This window comes from Podarcis raffonei, chromosome 1 (genome assembly GCF_027172205.1).
Source record: "Podarcis raffonei isolate rPodRaf1 chromosome 1, rPodRaf1.pri, whole genome shotgun sequence".
Lineage (NCBI taxonomy): Eukaryota > Metazoa > Chordata > Lepidosauria > Squamata > Lacertidae > Podarcis > Podarcis raffonei.
The window spans coordinates 112,890,455-112,909,776 of record NC_070602.1 but is presented as its reverse complement, the minus strand read 5'-3'; the positions used below and the strand labels follow the sequence as shown (position 1 = coordinate 112,909,776).

Sequence of the window (19,322 nt, the reverse complement as noted above, 5' to 3'; positions counted from 1 at the left end):
GGAAAAAATGTCAGCAGAATTTCCCTTCCCCTAGAGAACAACATCTTCTCAGCTATGAAGACGTACTGCTATTTCCTTTCTGAAATAAATTTATGAAAACGTCTTTGCTTAGCGCTTTTGACAAAATTGTATCCACACTGGGAAATTGCCCGGTTTCACAAGCATTGTGGTTTGAGGCAGTGCTGAATGAAGTTCAAGCATGCCATGCAGGACCTCGCTGGAACAATGGGAATAGCATGTTGCATCTATAGTAAAATATACGTGAATAGTTTCTTGTGCAATTCCCCTTCAATGAAAGCAGAAGTAAAAGGACGAAAAGCCACACTGTGTTTCTTTCCAAATTTGGAAAATACCAGCAGCCTCTTCACTGCTGTTGCATTTTTCAGCTTAACCCTTCTTAAACCTCAGCTCTTGCAAATGTGTTGATTATACATGCTAGTTCAGAAAATTTCATACTGGGATTAGTTTCCCAAACCATAGGGGGACATCAGAGAACACAGAAGAAACTTAATGCCCACAGCTGGAGACGCATAGATTGAATAGATAGATAGATAGATAGATGATAGATAGATAGATAGATAGAGCCAATATAGTTTGTTGATTATATTTGGTAAATATTGCTTAAGAGGGAGGCAGGGGACAGATCTCAAACATTTGATTCATGGCAAATTGGGATAAGAGAGTATCGTTTACATAGTCCCTTGCTTGGAGGTATATAGGTTACATTTGCAAATCCACTTTGCAGAGATAAGCAAAGGACTGAACAAATGATGAGAATGTAGGGATGAAAGAGTGCATAATTTTCCATTCTGCTCTGTATTTGTCACATGCCGCATTGTTTCCATTCTGCTGCAGTTTGTTTGCTGTATTTATTTTTTTAGTTTTATTTACAGATTTGACATCCAATATTGTTGCAGAATGTTGAAGGCTTCCTAAAATATTCTTCCTCTGTTACTAGGATCTTTAGGTTCTGCTCCCAAACCTCACTAAAACCTGTGGAATGGACAGTAAATACTTCTTACCTGCTGCAGGAAAAAGAATGGGTTGCCTTTCTGTCTGTCACTCCCCACTGATTCATTTAAGTAGCTACAGCCTTCTCCACCCCAGGATCATCCTGGTAATCTGCAGTAATAAAAATAATATTAATAATAATTTTATAGGCAACAGAAAGAGCTTCTTAACACAGCACATAATTAGTATGTGGAATTTGCTGCCACAAAGTTGGGTGATAGTTATCGACCGCTGTGTTCAGAGACAGCATCCTGCTAAATATTAGTTGCACCAGCAGCCTGAAATTGCCACTGCTTTACCCCAGTCACAGTGCCATGCAGGAAATACTAGTGTTGCTATAAGGATAATCTAATTCTAGCCCAACCCCCTGCGACGCTGGAATCTTTCACCCAAAGTGGGGCTCAAACCTACAACCCTGAAATTAAGATTTTCATGCTCTGGTCTAGCAGCTCCTATGCAGCTTGAAGAATATTTCATTGAACCAAGCACTGGCGATGGGGCACATAGGTGTGTGTGGAGAATACTGACTGAGGTATTTCCCAAACTTTCACAGACTTTGAAGGCTCTGGACTTTGAAGAATAGTTTTGCAGAAGATCTTCACGAGCAATTGGTCAACAGTCCTTTTTATTATGCATCGGATCTCACCCAAAACACACTGATGAATGAGGTGGCAAATCTAAATTTTATGAATAAAAAGAAGAAGAAAGAGCTAAATCCAATAACTGGCAATTTCTTGCCTTTTATCTGCTTTCCTATTCACTCAGATTTATTATATTCTCAGGCCTGTTACACATTTTATCACGTCTGTAAAATACCTGTAAGTTTAAAATAAAAGAGCATGCATCTTGGAAAGGCAGCTAAAGGAGAGCATATAAATGAGGGGGTTGGAATCATACTGGGGGGAAACGTCGTTTTCATTAGGAAACCACAGAATAGAGTATTAGTGTGTGGGTGTTAAAATCCAATAACCCAGAAGGGAATTGAAAATGCATTTTTCAATCATGTGTACAGAAGTGCCTGCTGTTTTCCCCATCACATTCTGCAATCTGCAAAGCTTCTCTCTTGACTTTAATAATCCCATCTTCTAGTATCTGATGTTGCCATTTACTTTTCATCATAGGAACCAACTCCTAGGGGCCAAAGTCCCTTCAGCCCCCCCATAAAATATTTTAGGGGCCACCCCCCAAAAAAATTGGTGGATGTTGCCATTCAAATGGTCTGCGTGTTCTACATCTTCTGATCAGTTATGCAAGGCAGTGCTTACCTGCCCCCCCAATATTTTATTTAAGTTGGCACCCCTGCTTCTCATGAGGACCAGGTATCCTTCATCTTCATCATCATCAGTACTATGGAACAACGTATATGAAAACTCAATTCTGCAGACCCCCTGATTCATGTGAACAGTGTTAATACAAATAAGTCACACCACCAGGTTGGTGCCAGTAGAAAAGAGCTAGCTCCCCACCCCCATTTCACAAACCACAGACACATTTTAAAAACTCATTGTTTGGTTAAATACCATGGCTAAAGTTTCTGGGTGTGTTTGTATCAGAAATGTAGAAATGAAAGAGGAAGTGAAGCATCACTGAAGGTTACTGTGTAAGCACTTTCAGAAAGGATCACTGCTCAAACATGCCTTTTTCCTTTCCTTTCTAAAAATTGCATAACTCAGATACAGCTATGAAGTTAAATCCCTGCAAGCTAGTAGCTTCAAGGAGTTTCAAACTTTTACTACCGACACTGAGAGCAGGGAGGGGGAAATGCATATAACATCATACAAATATGAGCATTATCACCTAATATTCATGTTGGTGGTTTAGCATGATATATGGCAGCCTTTCCAAACCTGGGGTCCCCTGATGTTGTTAGATTACAACTCCCATCATCCCTAGCTAGCAGGACCGGTGGTCAGGGATGATGGGAGCTGTAGTCCAAAAACACCTGGGAACCCAAGGCTGAGCAAAGCTGATATATGCTATAAGCTTTTTTAGCGCAGGGATAGAGAATTTGGGCCTTCCAGATGTTGCTAGACTGCTACTCCCATTGCCCAGTGGCGTAACATGGGTTGCCAGGGCCTGGGGCCATGTGGAAGGGAAACAAATGGAGTACGCATGTGCATTCAACTGCCTAACAGCATCCGCATTACAGCTGCAGAGATAAGAAGAGTCCTTCCGTTGTCTGGAGAGGTCACTTCCTGGTTTGCAGGGAGAAGCTGTTTTCAATGGAACCCAGTGCCAGAAGCACACAGGTGTATTAAGGCAGCACTGGACATTGAAATTTGGTGCCCCTTACAATTTTACACCCGGGGCAACCACCCCTGTGTCCCTCTAATGCCATGCCACTACCATTGCCCCTGACCATTGCCCATGCTTGCTGGAGGTAGATGAAAGTTTGACTCCAGCAAAATATGGAGGACGTCACATTGGCCAGCCCTAGCTTGGTGTTACGCCAATAGTCTTTCCTTAAGGGATTCCTTCATACTGGCAGCCGGCCGCTTCCCATGCAGCAGCAGTGTGTCTGTGAATGACACAACCACACAAGTGATGGATCTGGGTTGCCGCTTGGTCCCCCACCCACCATTTCTCAGTTTGCACATTTACCGCAGCCACATCAGGCAACATCACAGGGAAGCAATTGCAATGCAGCTGGGTGGATGTGTGAAGGGTGGGGAACATTTCCTCACCAGGGCTGTGCATTTACAGCTATGCATATGGCAAGAACTACTGAATTCAAGTTAGGGCCGTGGGAACCTTACATGATGGTGGCCTGCTGGGTGAATTCAGACGATGCATTGATTGATTGATTGATTGATTGATTACTGTATTTTAATATTTTGTTGGAAGCTGCCCAGAGTGGCTGGGGAAGCCCAGCCAGATGGGCGGGGTATAAATAATAAATTATGATGATGATGATGATTGATTGATTGATTGCATTTGTATCCTGCCTCTCCTCAAGAATCTCAAGGTGGCATGCATGGTTCTTGCCCGCTGTATCCTCACAGCAACCCTGTGAGGTACGTCAGGCTGAGAAATAGCGACTGGCTCAAGGTCACATGGTGAGATTCATAGCAGAGTGGGGATTTTAACCTGAGTCTGTCCTCATTCTAATTCAGCACCCACAGGAGCCAATTTATGGGGGGGGGGAGCTGTGGCTCAGCTGAAGAGGCTGCAAACATTTTGCCATGCATCTACACAGAGAGATCAGAAGATGCAGGAGAATTTAAAAAATGCTTCCCACTTCTTGGCAGCCTATTGCCGCTTTTATCTAGTTGTTAGATTACAGGTCCTCTGTGCTAAATTACTGCTTGGTGATGGTAAGGTTGGTTCTCAGGCACTATGAATCCTGAATTCTCCATTTCAGATTTGTTCCTTTTTATGAAAGCAATCTCACGTTTAGTTCTGTGATGCCACCCCACCTTTCCCTATTCGCTGTATACGAAGCCCAACATCTTTGAAAATTGCAAAACACATGCAATTAAGACGAATGTGAATAAAGATGCAGTGGGGTTTTTGTGTGTCTGCCTTTTTTCAAAGCATAGGTACGAAGTGCAGCCTACAAATTTTCCTCAGGGAAAATTGAGTTCCATTGAGTTAAACTGGGCTGTTTTTAGGATAGTTCAGTAGTAGCACGCTCATACTCCAGAATATGTGATAGATTACATCTCAGCAAAATGCCCCCACCTCAAAAACAAAACAAAAGTTGGGTAAATTTTTATGCATTGTCTTGATACAGTAACTTTTTTTAAAAAAAAAATCTTCTGCTAGCATCAGAGATAGACAGTATTGGCCACAATTTTTTATCACTAAGAACTGGGGTTGCGGCTCTTGTTACCCTGATATCACAGTGCCTCCTGTTGGGAGAGAATATTCTTTACCTTTCTACAGTACTTCTTGTAAACACAAGATTCTGTTCGCTATAGATGCAGCACTAAAAGAACCATCTACCATTGCGCCTTCATGCTTCATCATGGGAACTGGGAGCTGTTGAACGGGAGTCTCTGACACAGCTGCTGCAGCACTACTCAAAAGGTTGTGGAAAGCAGTGCTAAATTGCTGGGTCCCTTCCAGCTCAGCTGGTACGAGCCTGAGACTCTAAACCTCAGAGTTGCTAGTTCGAGGCCCAGGTCGGTCAGAAGATCCCTGCATTGCAAGGGGTCTACAATTCTATATGAAACTTTGAGAGCTTCTGTCTCACGTGGGTTTCCCTCCGCCCCTTCCCTTATTTCCCACGCTTCTTCCCCCCAGTGTCTTCTTCTTCTTCTTCTGCGGGGCTATTTCCTGCAGCTCCCCCCCTGCGCCCCACTCCTCGTTTCAGCCAATGACTGCCCCTTCCTTCGGGTCGTCCGCCTGTCTCCCAAGCCCCGTCTGCGGCCAAGCTCCCCTCTCACCCCCCCCCCCCCCGGACTCGCATCCGCATTCCGAGCATCTGCTAATTGGTCGCAGCTGGCGGGACAACACCCCAGCCACTCTCGGGTTGACTCCGCCAGCGCCCCCTACAGCATTTCGCAGGTAGCCGCGCTCCCACGCCCCCCCATCCCCATATCAGCTGCAATAGCGACAGGCAGGCCGCCCTGCGCGCTCCGCTTAACTTTTCCCGCCTCGCCCATATACATAGCCCAGCCAGCCGTCGAGCAGCGCCGAGGAGAGTTCCCGCCCCGTTTTGACTTTGAGGGAGTTTTCCCCAGTTTGCTAGGGGGGGAAAGCAAGCCCACTCTCTTGTCCTGCCTCAGCTGCCTCCCCTCCAAATATATATATTTTTAAAAACTGTGATGAGGGTTGCTTGGAGAGAGTCGGAAGAGGGCTTTCTTTCCTCGACGGGGGCTGCCCGGTTGCTTCTGCTCCTGGGCTGCTGCGCGATGGGCGGGCAGCCCTACAACCTGGACCCGCGGAGCGCGCTCGTCTTCCCGGGTCAGAACGGGACACTGTTCGGTTATTCGGTGCTGCTGCACAGCGTGGGAAGCAGCAGATGGTGAGTTAGGGAGGGTGGGCGTGGGAGGGTCTCTCCCTCCCTCTTCTTAGGACGACCACCCTCGACGTGTCTCCTCGGAAGTTTAGGACTTCTGAATCCAGCAGGGTTTTACTCCCAGGTTCATAGAACTGTGGGAGTTGGAAGGGGGTGCCGAGGGTCATCTAGTCTGACCCCGCGCAATGCAGGGGTCTTTCTGCCCCTATGTGGGACTTGAACTCGCAACCCCGAGGTTAAGAGTCTCCTGTTCTATTCTCTGAGCTGTCCAGGGTTAAGGACGGCAGCGCTTCCTGGGGAGAAGTTTCTTCCACGGACTTCTGTCGTTGTATTTCGCCAATTTAAAATAATAGCTCGTGACAAGGTCGGAAAGTTTTAGGAATGCAGCGGCGGATTACCAAATAGGCAGGGTGGGCCTTTTGGGGTGGCCCACAACAAACGGATTGTGTCATAAAATTGGTTTATTGAAATGGTTGGCTGGTAAAATAAAATAAGTATTAGGAGTTCATTTGAAAAGGGCCCCCTGATATTTCAACTGCCTAGGGGCCTCCACAGGGTTTGTGATCTGGCACTCAGCAAATGTTGCACCCCTTCTCCTCTCGCACCTTGTAGTGGGAGCCAAGAGCGTGTCTTGGTTGTGTTTTTCTCATAGGTCTCAAGCATGGACGAAAGCGGGGGGGGGGGGCGCAGCTGCCCCTCCAAAAAAAATCAAGTAAAAAGATAAAAATGCTTAACTAAAAGTAGAAATTATAGAAAGATTTTGACAGGTTTTTGCTGAGCAATTGGGGTCAAAAGGGAATAATTTAAAACAACTGTTGTTGAGACATTGCATTCGGAATCTGCTAGACAGAGCCAGGCAGAGAAGGATGATGGGTGGGTGCCCCCCCCCCAAACATAAATCCTGGTCTCAAGCTACCCTCTGAGGTGCAGATTTTTTTCTGGCTTGCCCCCCCCCCAAATATAGGATCCTGGTAGACAGAGGCGCTTCAGTGTTTCTATGCACCGTGAGGACTACAGGCGCTAATTTTAAACTCGTGCCTCCGTTGTTCCCCAAGGGGATTGTCACTGAGTCTGCAGTTGGTTGGATCCACTTGCCGTTGGTTTACCCTTGCTTTTCTTTTGCTTCCTTCCCCCAGGCTTGTAGTGGGTGCTCCAAAAGCCAGCTGGCTTACAAACAGCTCCGTGGTGAATCCAGGGGCGGTTTTCCGATGCCAAATTGGGAATAATCCTGGGAGAGACTGCGAAATACTCCAATTGGGTGAGTGGAAGTGACCCTCTCAGTGACTTGGCCATTGTTGGCAGCCACACGGGATGACCCCAGCTTTGGTGAAGCTCTTCGGAAATCCTTAGCGTATTGCGCTGTTCCTTATTTCCATCTGTCCTCGCTCAGTAACGTCTCCAAAGTCCTGAAATGATAAAGGAGTTATTGAAGACTCATTTCTTTTTCTTTCTTCTCCTCCTCCCTGCTCCTGAGAAAGCAGGATGTCCACTTGCCAGTTGTAATTGCGAGATCAGCACAAGACGAGTTTACTTTTCCACCTTAATTTATTTCATCAGTATTCAAAGATGATGGATTTCCTTGCTGAATATGCAGAGAATGATGTGTCTCCCTTTTATGACACATCAGCTCTGTTTGTTTATATTCCTCTACATCCTTTTTTTTTAAAAAAAGAAATAATTGCAGCTTATTAATTTCATGTTTGCATGGCACTTCCCCCAAGAAGGTGCCCAATGCCAATTAAAAATGGAGCTCAAGTAAGAGTGAAAGAACAACAAGCTGTGAAATCCTAAACATGTTTAATTGTAAGGCAGTCTCACCGCAATCGATGGGACTTGCTCTCTAGTTGTGTTCTTAAAAACCTTGAAAATGAAATAAAAGCCAGCAAGTCAAAATGCAGGTAATTATTTTGGATCAAGCAGTTGGGCATAACAGCATTCACATGAAAAACAGAAACATGGTATGGTCCGTGAAGAAGTGTAGAATTTGGCACGCTTAAGCCCATTGAAATCAGAGGGGTTATGTTTACCTAGTTGCCTTTTAATGTGTGTGTTCTTAGAAGGGCTGACTCATTTAAAACTGCCAACCACCAAAATATCGTTTTTGTCTGTTTGCAGATGGAAAGTGAGTTTGCTGTTTTAAGACCGAGTTAGCTGTCCGGACTAAAAATGATACTTGAAAACCTTATGCATTGTGTGGTTTCCCGCCTTATGCTCCCAACACTCATGGAGTGCTTATTCATAATCTTGTGGAAACCTAGCCTTTTAAGGCATTGTAGCAACAAGAGTCCAAGAACTTTGGAGCCAATGCCGTTTATAATGACAGTCACGGACGAGAGAAATGGGGAAACCCCATGTACTTCAAAGTGTGTGGGAAGAAGTGTTTAGATTGGAGAAAAATTCTCTTGCATAAATACATCCCATTCCTTGTGGATAAATTAGCTGAGGAATGCTGTCACATTGTAGTTTGGTAGAAAATGGAGTCATTCAAGAAGAAGGGTCACATGGAGTGTTTTGGCTCCAGGCTCTTTACTGAATACAGTGCACTGTTGCAAACCTGCGTGCTGATGATTGAAGACTAGCTGAAAGGTCTACTCTTCTTCTCCAGTTAAGGATTCCTTAACATCTCACGGCCATGACATCGAGTGGTAACATGCATGTGTGAAGGAACCAGTACAGAGAGAGAGAGCTCAGGTGCAGTACTTTTCAGTGGACCTGGTTCACAGATTTGCACCGCTTCCAATTTATGAAGCAAATAAGTTATATAAGTGGAACGATTGGCCATAGCTCATGCAGAAGTTCTTGGGTTCAATCACCAGCATCTTCAGCTAGGATTTGGAAGCCCGGAGGGTCAGAGTAGGCAATGCTGAGTCAGATGGACCAATTATCTGACTTTGTATAAGGTAGGTTGCTATGATCCTGTGATGTGTGAAGCATTCCCAGGAAGAGACCATTTACTGAAGTAGGTTGAGGCACTGAGAGAATGCGCAATCTTCTTAAGCATGCTGGTACTCTCTTTCCAAATGTTGCACCCTTGACATCAATTTTTCTTGTAACAGTAAAAGAGACCATCTTGAAATCCATGCGGCTGGAACAAAACCTGAACAGTTTATCCTGTGAAGGATAATCTTGTGATGTGTTGTGCCATGTATCCATGCAAGCAGATTTCTCTTCCACTTAAAATAAATCCCTGGGGACATTTTCGCTGCACTGCTGAGCAACAGCTCTCGTTTGTGCTTCTTGTTACTTGATGAATGGTAGCTGGCTGTGTGAATGGACTTCATACCATTCCTCTTGTCCAGATTCACCCTTGTATTGTTCTTCTGCACGTGCTGCCCACATGTGCAAAGAGCAGCATTTTGATCCCTACTGGCAGCCTCAGCCTGCCATGCTTACTCATGACTAGATCAGTTGTCAGTGGAACAATGTTGTCCCACGTCATGTTAAGCAAGTTCCTTCTCCATAGATATAATCATCATCATCATCATCATCATCATCATCATCATCATCGTTTATTATTTATACCCCACCCATCTGGCTGGGTTTCTCTAGCCACTCTGGGCAGCTTCCAACAAAATATTAAAATACAGTGGTCTGTTAAACACTAAAAGCTTCCATAAACAGGCTGGATTTCAAGATAGGTTTCCCAGCCTGACATCTTAAGGGTCAGACTAAGGTGTTCATATGCAAGCAGCAGAGACTTGTGTAAGCTGATCTAACTTGCCACTTGAATGTAAAAGGCTGGGGAGAATATTCATATCCCTACTGCTTACAGGGCGCCCTTTCTTGCTCAAGCTCCTGGCGATACGCTTCTTTGCGATGCCTGTCCAGGGATGGTAGGGAAGCTGGTACTTCATTTTTGCAGGATCAAACTGAGAAACGTAGTGCTAGTCAGGGTCGCCACTGTGGATCTGGGGCTTTTGTTGTGTTCATGTCTCTGTCAATTCAGGCCCTGGGCTTCAGCAAGCCTCTGGACACAATGCTTTTGGTATGCCACCTTACTGAGTGAGCCTCCCTCCACATATATGCTTTTGCAACCAACTATTCATTTTTCAATAGATGATGTTGGACTTTCCCATCAGTTCCAGCCAGTGGGACCAAGAATGATGGGCATTGCGTTGGCTACACCCCTGACTTGGCATCTTTGGGGTCCAATCCGCACAGCTGCCCAGAGTGGAAGAGGAGGCTGTCGTTCCTGCTACTTGCTCCTGTTTCTGTTTACTTGGCTTTTCAGTGGAGACAAGTGAGCAGGCAGCATTAGCAAGGAAGTCCGTGGCCAGGGGTTGGTGATAAGCTCCCTGCTTAACCCACCCTGTGGGATGGGCCCTGATGCCAACCCCTGATCGTCATTGCAGGGTTAACGGTCTCTCAACACATTCACTTCTTTCAAAAAGCAGCAAATACTTAGTTCTTGACCCAGCGAGGATCCAAATACTGGGGCTACACTAGCAATGGATTTGATCTGTCATGAAGCATGTTTGAGTTGGAACTGTCCTCTGATTGGCAATGTAATAACGAGCTTCAAACATTGTTCATGAAAACTGCATTCCCCAAGAATAATTCATAAGAATAAGCTCATGGTGCTGAAGAACTTGCACTTGTAAGTGTTCTGTTGTGCCTTAGCTCAAATGGATGAATACAGAGTTCTGTGTTCTGATGACTGTTGTTTACTAGGAAGTTGGTGTACCTGCAGGCTGTGGATCCCAGGCACTTTCAGATAACTGAAGTGAGCACTGAACTATTTTAACCATGCCTGTGAAATGTGGAATTTATCTTTGTGGGGACAAAAAAGGGACTATGGTATACCCAACTGGCTAGTGGTGCTGCGATAAAACTGCTAGCATGTTTGGGAAGCTAAGCAGGGTCTGGTATGGTTTCAGGCTGGATGGGGAACTACGTGTTGACATTTTTGCATTGTAGGGGGGTTTTACTAGATGACTCATGGGATCCCTTTCCAAATAATCATGCAAATTGAGAACTAACAACTGGAGAACCTGTAAAGGACAGTGGTGGAGGAGAGTCCCCTATCATCCCTAAGCCCCTGGGACTTCGTTTGGTTGGTCCTCAGGGGCCACCTCATTTGCTGAGCTTCCTGAGGTCACATGGCAAGCTGCCATTCCATGGAGAGGAATTCCAGCTTACTTTGTGCCAACCAGACCAAGCAATCGGGCTAGCTGTCCCTCCACCCACGTCTGTCTACATGGCAGCTATCATTATGTCCCTAAATGATGCCAAATTATGTTGCCCATCAACTTTGGATTTTTAACCTGGCTGCTCCTCCACCTGCCACAGTTGTGGTGAAATAAAAACAGCAAATTTTGACCTGTTAGAATGTTTGCAGGCCATCCTGACCCTAAAACAATAGGGAAGGGATTGTTAGCATACTCAACCCCCACCCACTTGTACCAAATCTGCCTTCCTGGGTCTGAAGATTTGATTTATTATAAACAACAAATAAAGAAAACATAATAGAACATCACAAATGCAGCACAAATCATGTAGAAGAATTAACAAATTGCCCGTAAAACCGTTACAACCCGTAAAACATCATCAACTGAACAACTAAAGCAGTACAATTGCAACAAAGTTCATATTGTAGGCTTCGCAAAGTACTACAGCATTCATAATAAAATAACAGCAACAACGTTAACAAAATAGCACCCAGAAATAAACAAAGCACTGCAAAATTCATACACACACTCTCTCCCCACCCCCATGACCCTCATAACCTTTCACCCTATTCATTCAGTTCATTATTGATGACCCCAAATTGGGGCTTAAGGTGCAGAAACAGGATAGGTGGGTAACCGTCTGATGCCAAAATGCTCCACAGCCCTGAAATGACCTGCGTGGGGTTGTTTAAATACTCAAGCTTCTCACCCTTTCAAATTCACCAGTCCCAGAGCAACAGGATCCTTTTAACCAATTGTAGCTTCCCCATTGGCCATGTCTCACCTACTGCCCCCACCTGGCAACAAGTGCTTGGATGAAGGGCCCCTTTGCAGCAGAAAAATCTGTCCATTTCCCCAAACATTTCACAGTCTTTATCTTGCATGCACCTAACTGCTACCTCCCAAACCAAGCTTCCAAAGAATTAGCCAGTTAAACTGTTACGTTATTTTTAATCACTAGGAGCAGGGAGAGAGACTGAGAGAAAAGTTGTTTCCATTTTATAGTTCTGAATTCCTTTGTGATCTTAGAAACAACTAGTATTTTAAATGTCTGGGCTGAAGATTTGCAGTGCAACACTCTGTGTGTCTACTCGGAAGTAAGCTCAATTGAGTTTAATGGGATTTATTCCCAAGTAAATTTGTGTAGGTTAGATAATTGTGCAGCATGGGGACGCGGGTGGCGCTGTGGGTAAAACCTCAGTGCCTAGGACTTGCCGATCGTATGGTCGGCGGTTCGAATCCCCGCGGCGGGGTGAGCTCCCGTCGTTCAGTCCCAGCTCCTGCCCACCTAACAGTTCTAAAGCATTCTTAAGTGCAAGTAGATAAATAGGGACTGCTTTATAGCGGGAAGGTAAACGGCGTTTCCGTGTGCTGCGCTGGTGCTGGCTCGCCAGCTGCAGCTTAGTCACGCTGGCCACGTGACCCGGAAGTTTCTTCGGATGGTGCCGGCTCACGGCCTCTAGAGCGAGATGAGCGCGCAACCCTAGAGTCAGACACGACTGGCCCGTAAGGGCTGGGGTAACTTTACCTTTATACATTGCATGTGAAAGAAGCACTCCAGTAAAAAGTGAAAAACATGGAAATATAGTCATGCCTATTGAAATAAATTGTTTTCTAAATGGGTGTGAAGCTGGAGGCATTTTTAATTCTATGAGAAGCATGATCTTGCCTTGTTGTCAGAGCCATATAGTTCATCTGTCTGCCTTTTGGGTGGAAGTCATCCTGCTTAAACCACAAACTTAGATATATTTGTTAGATAAGCCTCCACACATTTCCTTGGACCAGGCCGTGATGCTGCTGAGCTGAAACAGATGTGAGGCGAGCTATTTAAATTAAAGTGCAGTAAAGCATTAGCATGTGTTTGTGTGCATTTATATGCATGTATATGTGTGCATGCATGTGTGTCTGTGTGCAAGTCTCCCCCCCACCTCCCCCCAAAAGATATGTCTGTAAAATCCCAAGCACATAAGCTTAAATCTGAAACTGTGATTCTTAATTTTTTGCTTTCTATTCTTTCCCATTTTCAAGTTGGTGAAATGAATCAAAAATACATTTGCAAATTGGCTCGTCTGTTGGCAGTAGGGGTCAGAAGGTCATGGCTCTGCAAGAGTTTCCTCAGAATTAGTCACCAGACGCATAAGATTTTATCACTTTTTTTTTTTTGCTTTTCGGTTTTATGTAGGAATGTTACTGCTATGAGCAATGAATTTTTATTTTTTTAAAAAGCCTGACAGCTTGAAACTGGAACACCAAGAGTGCAGCTGAGATCTTAATACCTTATTTTTTGGGTGTTTCCATTTTGATTGCAAACAGATAGGCACATAACTACCCAAGTTCACTAGTGGATATAATCATACTCCCTCAGCATAGGCAATTTTACCCGCAAAATGTGGTGTCCCACAGAAGTGAATCACAAGTAGGGGAAAGCACTGTTGTGCTCAGGTCCTGCTTCCATAGCCATCTAGCTGGCCACTTGTGAGAACAGGATGCTGGGTCAATGGGCTTTGGGCCTGATCCAGTACGGTGCTTCTTAAGTTCTTACAGTTCCTTACCTGTCAAGTGTTTTTATGTTGGAGGCAGCTGCATGCCCTTCCTGTTTTGTCTTTCTGTGCTACTTTGTTCTGTAAACTTTCTCTGAAAATGATAGGTACTTTGGAATATGTCTTCTACAAGCAGTTGATTGTATTGGTATAAAAAATGGGGAGAGGGCAACCCCGTAAATTTGCCTCACATTTCATTAGAGAAGTCAGTGTCCCATGTAAAGGTAAAGGGACCTCTGACCATTAGGTCCAGTCGTGGACGACTCTGGGGTTGCGGCGCTCATCTCGCTTTATTGGCCGAGGGAGCTGGTGTACAGCTTCTGGGTCATGTGGCCAGCATGACTAAGCCGCTTCTGGCGAGCCAGAGCAACACACGGAAACACCGTTTACCTTCCCTACCTATTTATCTACTTGCACTTTGACATGCTTTTGAACTGTTAGGTTGGCAGAAGCAGGGACTGAGCAATGGGAGCTCACCCCGTCACGGGGATTCAAACCGCTGACCTTCTGATTGGCAAGTCAGCCACCTGCGTCCCTGAAGTTGCCACCAAAAACATTTGTACATTTCTCTAGAAATCCAAGAAACCCAGTTCTTGTTTTCTGTTAGTTTTGTCCATAGGATGTTTTTTTTGTTACACAGGCTGTGAACTTGCTGGGTTTTTGCACACAGTTAATGAACTAAGGTGGTAAAGATACATCTGTAATGGCTTTGCCATGAACCCAAGTGAAATGATACCCACAAGCCGCTTGTTCTTTGTTAGCCTCACCTCTCTGTTTACAAAAAAGGGTTTCCTTTCATCAAAGTTCTTACTTTTCTAGACAGTAGAGCAGAGTAATATAGCCCCATGCTGCACATCTCAATATGTGAGTTTGTAAAACTCTTCCAACAAGCCTTCTGAGTTGAGATCTTTTCCAGATCTGTATTGAAGTTGTTTGAATGTGTTTTTATTGTTTTATTGCTTATTGTTTGCTGCCCTGGCGTGCTTTGAGAGGAAGGGTGGGGTATAAATTCAATCAATCAATAATACATAAAATAAAACTGTTCTTGACTGGCTGATTCTACCTGAAGCTGAAGCTCTAGGTGTGTGTGTGTGTCTCTGGTCTCTAGTGGTAGGAGAGCCCCATGATGATGATAATGAGATGATGGAGTAAGTTCCTTCATAGACTACTATGGGACTTGTCGCCATATTTTTATCCCGGGATCTCTTTCAGTAGTGATCTAAGAGTTTCCTTCCTTTTTGTACTATTGCACTCTTATCACGTGTTTTCCTTGGAGTATAGAGGTTTTCTAAAAACGTGAATCATCACAGCAATATAGAATGCTTTTGTTCAGCCAGGCAGCCATGTCCTTTCCCAGAATATTCCATGCTAATACTGTACCCTGGTTTTCCATTTCCCTCTACATTGCCTCTGCAACAGTTCAGGCATCATTCTGTGGTGAGCAGATTGTACTTGGCCTTCATTGCGTTATTTTTCTCTCCCCTCATAAGCATTTATTTTGTACTTACGCAGGTTTTGGGTGTTTCCATGGACCTGCTGATACCTCCTCCTTGTGAGTGGATGGTGCAATGAGTGCAATGAGTTTCCTATTGTTATATGGGAAAATAAATCCTTTCCTCTACCACCCCTGTTGCCTCCAATAGGAGTGTGTTTGCTTATGCCATTCGTTTTGTAAATGTGACTTAGGAAGCTGGAACAAACTAAGCAAGAAGCAGCCCACTGCGCTGCTCATCTCTCACCATGTCCTGAGACCACCCCTGCTTACGTTGGCACCGCTGTGATAGTCAAGCGCTTGCAATCACCTTAAAAGTTATCTAGTGCAATGTGAATGTTGCACCGTCATAACATCGCTACGCTGGCTGAACTTTGAATTATGCCCATTATGGGTAGGAAGGCAGTGGAATTGTGGTTCATAAGTTCTGAAAGATGGCTACACATGTGCTAACTTTTCTCTCTTTCTGGTTTAAGGTGACCCAAAAGGAGAAAAGTGTGGGAAAACCTGTATAGAAGAAAGAGATGATCAGTGGTTCGGGGTGAGCTTGTCAAGACAGCCAGGAGAAAATGGATCCATTGTTGTAAGTACTGCCTTACATTCCCCAATATTTGGGGGAAGGATAATATCTCAGTGCTTTTCGTGCAGATGTTTCCTGGTTCGATTCCTGACATCTCCAGGGAGGTCTGGGTAAGAAGCTTAGTCTGAGATTTTGGTGAGCTGCTTGCCAGGTTGTCTAGATGACATGGAGCCAGATGAGTTAATGGTCCCATTCAGTGAAAGGCAGTTTCTTGTGTCTTAAGTGCTTTCTCTTCAGGCGACCTTCGTGATCATCACACTTTCTTTTTGTCTTTAATTAGGCCTGTGGACACCGATGGAAAAATGTATATTATATCTCAGCGCACAAATTTCCCTACGGCATTTGTTATGAGATACCTTCCAATTTTCGGACGCTGCTGAGTCGAAGAATATGTCCTTGCTATACGGGTAAGTGTCGGTGCGGCTGGACAGATAGAAGTAAATGATGCTTTATGAGAAACACTCATTTGCAGCAAGCAAATGCTCAACATTCTATAACTGGGAAAGCCAAATGCTGGCCTCCAACTTTTAAAAGCTTTTTTTAGGCTGCCATGATTGCTATGAAAAACAAACAAAAAAAATCTTTAACAAAAATGAGGCAAGGTCTTTTAAATGCACTGTTATAATGGGTGTTGATTATACAATGATTATGATTACAAACATGGCTTTATCGTTGTTATTTTTTTTAAAAATCCTCTTACCCAATGATTCAGGCATCATCTATATAGGAGGCCATGTTGGAACCTTTAGGGAGATTGAGGGACAGAGAAGCAACCCAGCTATTCTCCCCCTGGAGTGGTTTCCTGCATGATAACCCCAAGGCAGGAGAGGCAACAGCCTCAGAGACTTGGTCAACAGAGTCTGATTCTCCCTGAAAAAAATACTTGCCCTGAACTTTAGTCCAGAGTGGAGTTGAGCTGCTGACAATACTAGACCACCATTGTTTTAGATACAGCACATGCCCTGGAGAAATCATGCCCTACCAGTTCATTGTGCAGGATGGAAGGAAATTGATTCCTTCTATTCTGCTTCCCACATTTGACTCTAGACCAGCCTCCCCTAACTTGGTGCCCACCAGATATTTTGAACTATATCTTTCATCATCCCTAACCGACATGGCTACTGGCCAAGAATGACAGGAGCAACATTTGGAAGGCACCAGGTTCAGGAAGGGTTGTGACTAGGAATGAGCAAAGTGTCTCTCACTGTGACATGTGGTGGCTTGCCAAGGCATTCCTTGACTTTCTTTAGATCAGTGTTGGGTCTCCAGCTGTTTTGGACTACAACTCCCATCAGCCCTAGCTAGTAAGACCAGTGGTCAGGGATGATGGGAATTGTAGTCCCAAAGCAGCTGGAGACCCAAGTTTGGGAAACACTGCTTTAGATCCATACTTTGACATTGTGCCATCACTTAGCTTCTCTTCCCATAAAGTTCTCTAGTTCTTCCTACCAGCGATTTCCTGAAATTATAGATGGGAGGGGAAGAAACAGCAGTGCTACCAACACATCTTATCTGCGAAGCCTGTTAAAAACAGTGACATTGGCATTCTAGCTGATTAAAACGAACTGTGTCAAAAATGAGTTTGCCGGTTTTATTGGAATCCTTTAAACCAGAGCTTTGAAAGCAAGGTTGAGCAATGACAATACATTTCGAATAGGACCCTTTTCAAATCCCTTATTCTTCTGATATCATTAAATGGGATATTGCCTTGCAATGTTGGATGCCAGGAGTTCTAGTTAATCCCAAACTCCTTTAACAAACAGCTGTGGAGAATTTGTGATATTATTCATGGAGGATTATTGTTTTCAGTTGCTTGTTGTTTATACATACTCTCCGTCTCCACCCCCACCCTATATTTTGTTGTGAATATTCAGATTACTGGAGCAAATACGGAGACAAATACGGATCATGCCAGGCTGGGATAATGTCATTTTACACAGAGGTGTGTGTTTTAAAAATATTGCTTTTCTGTTAAAGCTTTGGATATGTGTGTGTTTTATCCTCTCATTGTATATTAGTCTCATTGTAGACTGAGGGCCACATTGCCTTCTGAGGAGGCATCCAGGGTCCAGAGGCAAAAGGAAGTGGAACAGCACACTCTTCTCTGTCCAGGCAAGCAAGAGGCTTTGTCTGAGTTCAAAGGCAAATTTCAGCTTGGCAAAAAACACCCAATGAAGGAGTGAAGCAGGGCCAATGAGGGATATGCCCGGGGAGATTTCTGTATGTGGGGAGCACCACATACCGAGGCCAGGAGGGCTGCCTTTGGGCTCTAAACTGAGATTCCGCACAACTGCATGTCAGGAGTGAGCTGGCAGTAAACAACACCGTTCAAGTTGTTGGCAAAAACACAATATGCACAGACTTGGTGGAGTGTCTGTGCAAAGCACAGTTGCCAAGACTGAAAGTCCCCTTCTCCCCATAGCTATTTGCTCCTTTCCTTTCCCCAAGCAATTGGAGACTGCGCCTGCGTGAAACCAACCTCTCCTCCACCCTTTTCATGCCTCTTCTGGTTCTGGGAGATGAGGAAGGGGGCTCATCGCAACAGAAGACACCCACGACTCTACACCAGCTTGACTCAACTTTGCCTCTTGGCTGCCCTCATCCTACTCTCCTGCTTCAGCTTCTGCCTCTGATTCTGGACTTCTCTCTGCCACAGACTCTCCCAGCTCACTAAGCCCTGTTACCCCTTCAGCTTCTGACACCACCTCCTCCCAAGACCCATCCAACCAATAATCCCCCAGCTCTGAGCCTTCTTCCCTTGGGGGTTCCCCAGCTGGAGACTCCCACCATTCCTCTGTATCCAACCAGTCTGTGGCACTGCACTATTGTCATGTTGCTATGCCAAAGCTCTCCCCCACTCACACACACACACCTTGTGTTCAACACACAGGTCATTGTGTCACATGGCTGGGGCCCTTATTATGCAGCAGCTACAGCTGCTATTTTATTATTTTTTTGGTCCCATAGCTTCACCTTGTAATTGCAAGGGAGTCAGGGTTGACCTATGAGCTGGCTCTGCTCCATTCCTGAAGAATGCAGTCATGCTTCAGGTGCAGTCGTATAAATGACTACTTGCGTCACTGCCAGTGTAAGCCAAACTACAGACCACTGTTCCAAAGGCAATGTATTTTGGAGCAGACTGAGTACTCCACAGCACAATTTTTAGCACACACCATGAGCTGTATTTTTTTTTTTAATATAGACTTACCTTTTTATTTCAAAAAAGATATAAATAATATAACGGAACGTAAGATTTTATTGCCTGATTCAGATTTAACCTATCCATAGCAGTAATAAGTTCTGAAAGCATTCCCTCTGGGGTTGTAAAGATCACTGTACCTCACTGCGCATCTTTATGTTCTGTATAAGAACTATGAGTTCTTAAATATTCTGCAGAGGAGGGCGGTTTTTCATTAGCTTGTAGCCCATTTGGAGTTGCTTGCAGACTTAATCTTTAGCAGAGGAAGAGCTGGTATATTTTCAAATATAGAAAAAGAAAGATAATGGGCTTTGACTTGATTGTACCTACTGAATGACGTTACCAGTTGAACAAATGTGTCTAGGGCTA

General features: G+C 44.6%; 2 protein-coding genes across 2 annotated transcripts in view; one reads left to right on the top strand and one right to left on the bottom strand.

Moving 5' to 3' along the window:
• Positions 1 to 19,322, bottom strand: part of CERKL (ceramide kinase like) — a 287,050-nt gene that overhangs the window by 188,060 nt on the left and 79,668 nt on the right. The window lies entirely within an intron of this gene.
• Positions 5,509 to 19,322, top strand: part of ITGA4 (integrin subunit alpha 4) — a 51,277-nt gene continuing 37,463 nt past the window's right edge. The window contains exons 1-5 of the mRNA XM_053409576.1: positions 5,509 to 5,980; positions 7,111 to 7,232; positions 15,651 to 15,757; positions 16,035 to 16,161; positions 17,629 to 17,696. Coding sequence (XP_053265551.1) covers positions 5,781 to 5,980; positions 7,111 to 7,232; positions 15,651 to 15,757; positions 16,035 to 16,161; positions 17,629 to 17,696 — 624 coding nt within the window. The 5' untranslated portion in view covers positions 5,509 to 5,780. The remainder of the gene's footprint in view (positions 5,981 to 7,110; positions 7,233 to 15,650; positions 15,758 to 16,034; positions 16,162 to 17,628; positions 17,697 to 19,322) is intronic.